This window comes from Rhinopithecus bieti, unplaced genomic scaffold, assembly GCF_001698545.2.
Source record: "Rhinopithecus bieti isolate Rb0 unplaced genomic scaffold, ASM169854v2 scaffold_19355, whole genome shotgun sequence".
In the NCBI taxonomy this organism is placed as follows: domain Eukaryota; kingdom Metazoa; phylum Chordata; class Mammalia; order Primates; family Cercopithecidae; genus Rhinopithecus; species Rhinopithecus bieti.
The window spans coordinates 36,105-45,469 of NW_016809398.1; the positions used below are offsets into that span (position 1 = coordinate 36,105).

At 46.4% G+C, this 9,365-nt stretch overlaps 1 protein-coding gene and 1 long non-coding RNA gene across 26 annotated transcripts in view; one reads left to right on the plus strand and one right to left on the minus strand.

The window, feature by feature from the left end:
• The window catches only part of LOC108540266 (uncharacterized), a 36,005-nt gene extending 34,138 nt beyond the window's left edge, over nt 1-1,867 (minus strand). For 3 of the 4 annotated variants that reach the window (XR_001888627.1, XR_001888626.1, XR_001888625.1), the window contains exon 1: nt 1,291-1,867. This is a non-coding gene — a long non-coding RNA (uncharacterized LOC108540266). The remainder of the gene's footprint in view (nt 1-1,290) is intronic. The other variant, XR_001888628.1, reaches the window with a different exon arrangement.
• A 3-nt stretch (nt 1,868-1,870) lies between these two features.
• Nucleotides 1,871-9,365, plus strand: part of WDR20 (WD repeat domain 20) — a 91,783-nt gene continuing 84,288 nt past the window's right edge. For 14 of the 22 annotated variants that reach the window (XM_017889215.1, XM_017889221.1, XM_017889228.1 and 11 more), the window contains exon 1: nt 1,871-2,218. In XM_017889215.1, the coding sequence (XP_017744704.1) occupies nt 1,970-2,218 (249 nt within the window). In that variant the 5' untranslated portion in view covers nt 1,871-1,969. The remainder of the gene's footprint in view (nt 2,219-9,365) is intronic. The other 8 variants (XR_001888624.1, XR_001888623.1, XR_001888622.1 and 5 more) reach the window with 2 other exon arrangements.

The following is a 9,365-nucleotide window of genomic DNA, read 5'->3' on the forward strand; positions in this document are numbered from 1 at the left end:
TGGGACATTATATGGTTCTGTTGCCCAGGTTGGAGTGCAGTGGCGCAATCTCGGCTCACTGCAAGCTCCGCCTCCCGGGTTCACGCCATTCTACTGCCTCTGCCTCCCAAGTAGCTGGGACTACAGGCCCCTGCCACCATGCCTGGCTAATTTTTTTGCGTTTTTAGTAGAGACGGGGTTTCACCGTGTTAGCCAGGATGGTCTTGATCTCCTGACCTTGGCCTCCCAAAGTGCTGGGATTATAGGCGTGAGCCACTGCGCCTGGCCTTTTCCCCCAAAATATTATTACACTTTTTTCCTCTTGATAATTAGGAAATACAGATAAATTATTTTTTGAAGATTCAAGATGTCACTATCCTTCAAGTTGATTATTGTAAAATACGTGTTTTCAAAGTAAAATAGCACAGTTATGGAGTTTGGGATCTAGCCATGGGAACCACAGAACATACCTTGGTGTATTAAGATTTCTGATCTCGATTTGACTTTTAGGGAAAGTCGGATAACATCAAAACAATTCTAAGAAAAAATTTTAAGCATTTCTAAGGCTCTATTAGTTAAGTAGGACTTCAGTGCTTTTTTCTTTTTTTTCCAACACAATGCAAATGTGTTATTACATCATTGGCACAGTTTGTATTGGTATCTACTTGCTTTATAATACAGAAGATGTTTATGATTTAGATTCCTCCTACTTTAGAAATTCCCTCCATTCACTTCTTTTGCGTCCCTCAAGATATAATCTGATTTCAGGAATAGTTCATTCTTGGTGTAACAAATGTTGACTTCCCTCCTCCCTGGAATTCTATTAGAATGTTTCTGTCACTTTAGAAACTTTCCTATTCTGGTGCAACATGCCAAGAAACCCAGGTATAAAATAGTGATAGTTTAATCTTACTTTGACACGTGTGCCCGTTCTTATAAACCTAGACCCTGTACATTACATGCATACAACTATCCCTATGGATCTCCTAGTAAATAATCTCACTGACTCCACCTGAGGCTTCTCAAAAAAAAAAAAAAAAAACCAATTACCTTAAATTTTATTAAGAGCTATTCGTAAACTACTGAGCAAGAGAAGTGAATCCTGCATAGATTCAGTCCCCGGTTCCCAGAGCGCTTCCCCGCCGTGTGTCTCTGAACAGTTGGAGAGGACAAACCTCCGCTAAGAAGCGGAGGCCGCCAGTGCTCACCACACACAGGAATTAGGATATCCATGCTATAGCACATTCTTCTCTTCCCCTACCCGGCCTGAAATAAAACATAGTGAAGCGTAAATCTTGAGTCCTTCGGTACCTTCTCAGAAACGGCGGCAAGGAGGCTTCAAAGGGGCTTGCTTCCTGACCGGGGATCCAGACGGTCGCGCGGGTAGTCAGCACTCTCTGGGCGGGACAGTCCCCGTCCCGAAGGGAGGGCCCAGGAGGGGTGGAGCCGTCCCCGCCCGAACACAGGGGCATCCGCGCTCCCTGTAGGGTACCCCGCGTGCTGGCCCCGAAGCGGTGGCAGTCGGGGTGGCGCTCTTCCTCCGCTCTTTGGGGTCCCGGCGCCCCTCAGGGCAGGGGGGGAGACCGCTGAGGAGGCACCCTCAAGTTCACCTCAGGCTCCTGACACCAGCCCCGCCGCGGTTCCCCCTGATCGGCTTTCCGTTGGTCCTGGTGGCTGCGGAACCGTCAACTAGACCCCACCGGCTGGAACCGACATCACCTGGGAAGCAGCCGGGCTGCCCGGAGGCCACGCCCAGGGGAGGAGCCTGAGGACGCCCAGCCGGGTGGAGCACGCCAGGTGAGCACGCCTGCGCAGTCGGGCCGTAAACAAGCCCGCCCCTTCCCTTCGGCCCGCCTTCGCGGGGCTGGCCCGCGGGTGGGAGGGGCGACAAGGAAAAGGCAAGGGGTGGGGGAAGAGGAGCACCAGGAACAGCGCCTGCGCGGTGGGCGTGATCCGGGCACTTAGGGCAGGATGAACGCTGCTTTCCAAGATGGCGACGGAGGGAGGAGGGAAGGAGATGAACGAGATTAAGACCCAATTCACCACCCGGGAAGGTCTGTACAAGCTGCTGCCGCACTCGGAGTACAGCCGGCCCAACCGGGTGCCCTTCAACTCGCAGGGATCCAACCCTGTCCGCGTCTCCTTCGTAAACCTCAACGACCAGTCTGGCAACGGCGACCGCCTCTGCTTCAATGTGGGCCGGGAGCTCTACTTCTATATCTACAAGGGGGTCCGCAAGGTACCGACCCGGGCGTCACCGGGGTCAGCCAGCGGCGTAGGCAGAGGCGGGAGCAGGGCGGTGACAGTGGGGCCAGGGTGACCGAGAGGGGTGGCCGTCGCTCTTACTTTTGAGTGGGCCGGTAACTCCCTCCACTGGGGTACTCCTGAGGAGAGGGGATTCAGGAGTGAGGAGGGTGGTGGCGGTGGCGTTTCGAAGGGGTGGGGGCTGTGGAAAGGGACCGTGGGACGCGGGGTTCTGGCTGGGAGGCTCCCAGGGGAGCCGGCTGCGTCCCTTCCAGCCTGGTCCATCAGGCTCTGACATGGCCAGGGAGCGGGCCTGCGAGTCCCCGGAAGAGGTGGGGTGGCCGTCTTGTCTGCTTCGATTGCCTCGCCTCCCTGGAGGGTTGGAAGTCTCGCCCTGGGTTAGAGAACAGGGGCGCAAGACGGCTTAACAAGGTCTCTGTAAGGCGGAACTGGGGCCGGGAAGCGGAGGACTGAGACTAGGTCAGAAAGAACCTGCTCGGCACGCAGGGCTACTCCACCTGCTGCCGCACTGACATTCCCTAGGAGCCTCTCCTGGTGTTAACATTTCTATTTCCAAAAACATCCGCGGGAGGTCGGCTGTCAGTGTCTCCGCCGAGGGGACGTTCTGAAAGACTGTTAAGGAGAGTCATCTTGTTCCTTGTAGTATGCGAAGGGCTGAGTACTACAGTTGAAATGATGTTTGCAGTGAACTAAGCTGGTTCAGAAGGGTTGTGTGTGAGAGTGCCCAGATTAGTCTTGTCCAACAAGTCAGACTGTGTCCCAAACAGGGAGGGATAATGCCTTAAAAGCTACTTTAAAGGGACCATCCTTCTTGGCGGGCGAGTTACCAGTAATTCTCTGAAGCATGTAAGCATCCTTTAAAAGTATCTCTTTAAAAGCAGCCATTTATTAGAGCTTTTCTTTCATTGGCTATGTAACTATGTTTTCACTGAGAATTGCTTAGTTTTGAGATTGTAGTCTTTGACTTGATGTTATGGAAGAGTGAGGAAATAAATGCATCCCGCAGCACCTCCAAATAGGACAAGGTGATAAAAGATTAATTCGCAAATGCATGTTAGCATGAAAATAAATTGTTCATATTGAAGAGTGAACATTCCCTAGGATTTCATATAGCCAGATCCAGTACAGGATTTTCGCTTGTTACAAGAGCTAGGGAAATGACAGTGGTATCTAAATGTAGCAAAGTTGTTTCTTTCATTCACGGTGAATCTTTTTTATTAGTGTTTATGATAATAAGTGTACCACTGTATTTAGAGTATGCTATTGGAAGTTATTGAGGGTAAATCGCTTGACCTTTTTTTTTCCTTCCTCTTTTGGAACTGCAAACGCTTGAAGTAGTCTTCAGTCTAGGGGCTGAAGTTTTACTCCTACTCCCAACTTTGTCACTGACTTGTTGGGTGACCTTGGATAAGTTATTTAACTTCTATTTGCACCTCTTTAAAAAGGGAATGTTACAGTGCACGTTTTAACTAATAATATAATAATCGTAATGAATTTTAAGGCCCTGAAACACTCAGTGGATGTAAAATATAAAGAAATACTAAGAGTAACTGTGAAATAGGAAGCTGCCGTCTTTAACGTTGATGTTCAAAGTGAGGGAAGGATTGATTTTGTGCTCTGGGAAATTACAGTTTAGAATTTTTAAGTTTTTTTTTTTTTTTTTTTTTTTTTGAGACGGAGTCTCGCTCTGCGTCGCCAGCTGGAGTGCAGTGGCGGATCGTCAGTCACTGCAAGCTCGCGCCTCCCGGGGTTCACGCCAATTCTCGCTGGCGCTCGGAGCTCCCGAGTAGCTGGCACTACAGGCGCCCGCCAACTCGGCCCGGCTAGTTTTTTGTATTTTTAGTAGAGACGGGTTTGGGTTTCCCACCGGTGTAGCGCAGGATGTCTCGATCTCTCCTGACCTCGTGATCCGCCCGTCTCGGCCTCCCCAAAGTGCTGGGGATTACGAGGCGTTGAGCGCAGCCGCGCGGCCCCCGCCATAGAATTGTTAAGTTTTAAAATTTATATTTATATAAAATACAATGTGCTTAAAAACTAAATTCACTAACTAGCAATTATTAATGCAGGAATTACTTAAACATTTTTTTTCTTTGAAGGTTATTACTTCTGAAGCATCCTAATGGCAAACCTTATCTGGATCTGATAGCCCTGGTTTACATCATAAAGACAGGTTTCTTGTCTGAAAGTATCATTACAATAGTGTTCTCTTTTAGTGGGACGCTATTCCCTGAAGGGTAAAAGGAGGCAGGGTTTTTAAAACTACACCAAAAAATTATTTTAAACAAGATAAATCTGAAATACATAAATTGCCCTTACCTGCATAATTTGAGTGTTTTAACGTTTTTTGGGTAAAATTTCATTTTCATGTGGTAGTATCTTATAGATACATTTGCATTATGTTGCAGATGTTTCTGCTCTCTTTTAATTGTAACTTAAAAATTTTTTTTCCATTAATGAGTTTGCATTTATTGTTATTTCTGAGTATAAGTGACTTTTTGTGGCTATTTTCTGATTTAAAATATAGGAAATAAATTTTCCTTAATTGGAAAACCAAAATTTACTCTTTAGAGTTAGTAGTTATAAACCTATTTTTGACTGATGGCCATTAAACATGTTTTGTTTTGTTTTAGAGACGAGATCTCATTCTGTTGCCTAGGCTAGAGTGCGGTGGCGTGCTTATAGTTCACTACAGCCTCAAACTCCTGGGCTCAGATGATGTTCCCACTTCAGCCTTCCTAGTGGCTGGAACTACAGGTGTGCACCACCATGCCTGGCTAATTAAAAAAAAAAAGTTTTTTAGAGATGGAGGTCTTGCCATGTTGCCCAGGCTGGTCTTGAACTCCTGGCCTCAAGCGATCCTCCCACCTCAGCCTGCTAAAGTGCTGAGGTTATAGATATGACCCACCACGCCCAGAGCACAGTTGGCTATTTTGACTGTTTTGACTGTTTTTTTTTTTTTTTGTCCTTTGAGGGGTGTAAAATTTTACAATAATTATTTGGATTATTCAGAAGATCTAATTTAGATGTATAAATTCAACTTAAGTCTGCGTGTAAAATGAGTAGAAAATAGGTCTTTTGCCGGGCGCGGTGGCTCAAGCCTGTAATCCCAGCACTTTGGGAGGCCGAGACGGGCGGATCACGAGGTCAGGAGATCGAGACCATCCTGGCTAACACGGTGAAACCCCGTCTCTACTAAAAAATACAAAAAACTAGCCGGGCGACGTGGCGGGCGCCTGTAGTCCCAGCTACTCGGGAGGCTGAGGCAGGAGAATGGCCTAAACCCAGGAGGCGGAGCTTGCAGTGAGCTGAGATCGGGCCACTGCACTCCAGCCTGGGTGGCAGAGCGAGACTCCGTCTCAAAAAAAAAAAAAAAAAGAAAAGAAAATAGGTCTTTTAAATAACTTAAATCATGAATTACATGCTACCTTTCCTGAGAAAAAATATGGGGTCCTGGGGAAATGGAGTAGGTGAGGAAGTAGTCTAACATTCATGCTAAGGAGTGCAATCTTGATCCTTTTAAAAGCTTTACAGGTGTCTGGAGTTAGAAGGAACTTTAGAGTTTGTTATTTCACCCTCGTCAGAGAACCGAGGCCAGAGAGGGGATGCAAACCTGTTAGAATTTTTTCTCATAGTAAGGAAAATGAAGCGCAGCTGAGTCTAAACTATCTTAGAAGAGACTGATCCGGCTTTTTGATCACAGGGATATCATATATTCCAAGAACTTACAGAATCTACCCCGGCATTTTGCCATGTATTATTTTATTAAATTCTTGAGGTAGATTAAAACATCTTTTCACAATTGAGGAAGTTTAAGAATGGGGCTTCTTGTGTGAGGAGATGTAGTTTGGCAAATTTATTTAACTAAAGACAGTATTAACATTGATTTAGTACTGACACTAATCATTTCACCAGATTTGAGTGACTACTGTGATAGTAACGATACTAGGCAAGGTGATGTGAGGTATTCAGAGCTAAATAAGACCCTGTCTCTCTCCCCAAAAGACTTTCAGTTACTAGCTTTCAGACATCTGTATTACATACTTTGTTCTTCTTTTTTTAAAAAAGAGGTTGTGGTCTGGTGCAGTGGCTCACGCCTGTAATCCCAGCACTTTGGGAGGCTGAGGTGGGAGGATCACTTGAGCCCAGAAGTTTGAGACCAGCCTGGATAACATATCAATACCCTGTGTCTACAAAAAAATGATAACAAAAAGAAAATTAGCTGGGCGTGGTGGTATGTGCCTGTAGTCACAGCTACTTGGGAAGCTGAGGAGGGCTCTTGTGCCCAAGAGTTAAGGTTACAGTGAGCTATAATTGTGCCACTGCACCCCAACCTGGGCAACAGAATGAGACCCTGTTTTTAAAACAACAAAAAGGGGAAGTGGGGCTGCACGCTGTGGCTCACGCCTGTAATCTCAGCACTTTGGGAGGCCGAGGCAGGTAGATCACCTGAGATCAGGAGTTTGAGACCAGCCTGGCCAACATGGTAAAACCCCGTCTCTACTAAAAATACAAAATTAGCTGGGCGTGGTGGTGCTCACCTATAGTCCCAGCTACTCGGGAGGCCAAGGCAGGAAAATCGCTTGAACCTGGGAGGTGGAGATTGCAGTGAGCCGAGATCATACCACTGTACTCCAGCCTGGGCGACAGAGCTAGACTCTGTCTCAAAAAAAAAAAAAAAAACAAAGGTTGTTTTAGGATATAGGATAAAAGATGCCAAAGGTAAGGTAGCTGGGCTTATTGGACCAATCCTCTCTTCTCATTTTATGGATATCTATTTTTGCATAAATACGAATGGCCTCCATTCAGATCTCAGCTTAACCATCACTTCCTCAGGAAATTTTGCTTTGAATCCCCATGGTGTAACAGTTTTCCCCTATTACATGGGGGTTTTTTTGTTTTGTTTTTTGAGGCAGAGTCTTGCTCTGTTGCCCAGGCTGGGGTGCGCTGGTGTGATCTCAGCTCACTGCGTCTTCTGCTGCCTGGGCCCAAGTGATTCTTGTGCCTCAGCCTCTTGAGTAGCTGCGATTACAGGCATGCACCACCGTGCCTGGCTCATTTTTGAATTTTAATAGAGACGGGGTTTTGCCATGTTGGCCAGGCTGGTCTGGAACTCCTGGCCTCAAGTGATTCACCCGCCTCAGCCTCCCAAAGTGCTGGGATTACAGGCCCTATTGTGTGTATGTGTTCTTAGAGCATCCTGTACTTTGCCTTCCTAGCACTTTTCTGAATTTGTAATTCTGTGTGATGATGCAATTGTGCCTTCTGTAAACAAAGCTCCCTTAGAATAGGGACCTTATCTTTCCTGCTCTCCATCTTCTCAATGCCCAGTGCAGTGTCCAGTTTAGAGTTAGGCCCTTACTGTGTATTTGTTGAGTGGATGACTGAGTAAAGCCATGTCTATGCCAAACTTGAAAGAGATCTTTAGAAGCTGAAAAACCTATTCAATTTTGGGCCCGAAAGTAACTTGGGTGTTTTTTAATAGCTCATATCTTTTAAAAGACATTTAAAAATATTGCTAGTAAGTAACAAATTTAACCTTCTTAAAATAGGGAAATTGTATAAGAGACAATGAAGTAATGGTAAACAAATGACACAGATTACTTTTGATCTACTCCTGTCAAACCATGTCACCTACAAGATCCATGTACAACTTTTAAAAACTGTACTTAGGCCAGGAGTGGTGGCTCAAACCTGTAATCCTAACACTTTGGGAGGCCGAGGCAGGAGGATTGCAGGAGTCCAGCCTGGGCAACACAGTGAAACCTCATATGGGTTCGAGACCAGCCTGGGCAACATAGTGAAACCCTGTCTCTACAAGGGTGGGCGTGGTGTCATGTGCCTCTCGTCTCAGCTACTTGGAAGGCTGAGTTGGAAAGGTCACTTGAACTGGGGAGGTTGAGGCTGCAGTGAGCCATAATTGTGCCACTGCACTCCAGCCCGGGCAACAGAGTGAGAGCCTGTTTCAAAAAAAACCAAAACAATCAATAATAAAAACTGTACTCAGGATGACTTAACATTCAAGCCAAAGAACCTTCCTACCTCCCCACATCTTAAGATTCCAGGCCACAAATGTACTGCCCAGAGAAGTTACTGAAGTGATAACTACAGGAGGTAGGAAGTAGATTTAGAGGGTTCTAAGGTTTTTCCAACTCTAAAGGTTGTATGATTCTGTGCTCAGGTTTTTTTTTTTGTTTGTTTTGTTTTGTTTTAGTGAAAATGGATTCATCTTTCTATTGGGGAGATGTCTTCATCTCTTTGATTCATTGCTTACTTGATTTGGAATTGAGAGGGGTGGGGTGTTTGGGAAAGCAAGCTGAAAACATTGTGATTTTTAGGTCTTTATGCTAGAAGAGTTTTTTTTTTTTTAGACGAATTCTTGCTCTGTCACCCAGGCTGGAGTGCAGTGGCTTGATCTTGGCTCACTGCAACCTCTGGCACCTGGGTTTTAAGTGATTCTCCTGTCTCAGCCTCCGAAGTAGCTGGGATTATAGGCGCTTGCCACCACGCCCAGCTAATTTTTGTATATTTAGTAGAGACGGGGTTTCAGCATCTTGGCCAGGCTGGTCTTGGACTCCTGACCTCGTGATCCATCCTCCTCAGCCTCCCAAAGTGCTGGGGATTACAGGCATGAGCTACCACGCCCGGCTAGAAGAGCTTGATGTTCATGATGCTGAGATGAAGTTGGGGCCAGAAGAAGAGTCAGTTCATAAAAGCTGAAGTATTTTTAGATCCTATTTAAAGAAGAGGGTAATGGGTTGACTTGAGAGAGAATGAGCGTTCTGTTATGGGAATGTTCATATGGGAAATGTTCTGTCTCTTTGTCAAAAACTGCAGGACCACCTGTTGGTGGCATTGGAGGAATTCCTGCTTTGTGTGGGAGGGTGAACTAGATGCCTTTAAAAAAAAATTTTCCGGGCCGGGCGCGGTGGCTCAAGCCTGTAATCTCAGCACTTTGGGAGGCCGAGACGGGCGGATCACGAGGTCAGGAGATCAAGACCATCCTGGCTAACCCGGTGAAACCCCGTCTCTACTAAAAATACAAAAACTAGCCGGGTGAGGTGGCGGGCGCCTGTAGTCCCAGCTACTCGGGAGGCTGAGGCAGGAGAATGGCGTGAACCCAG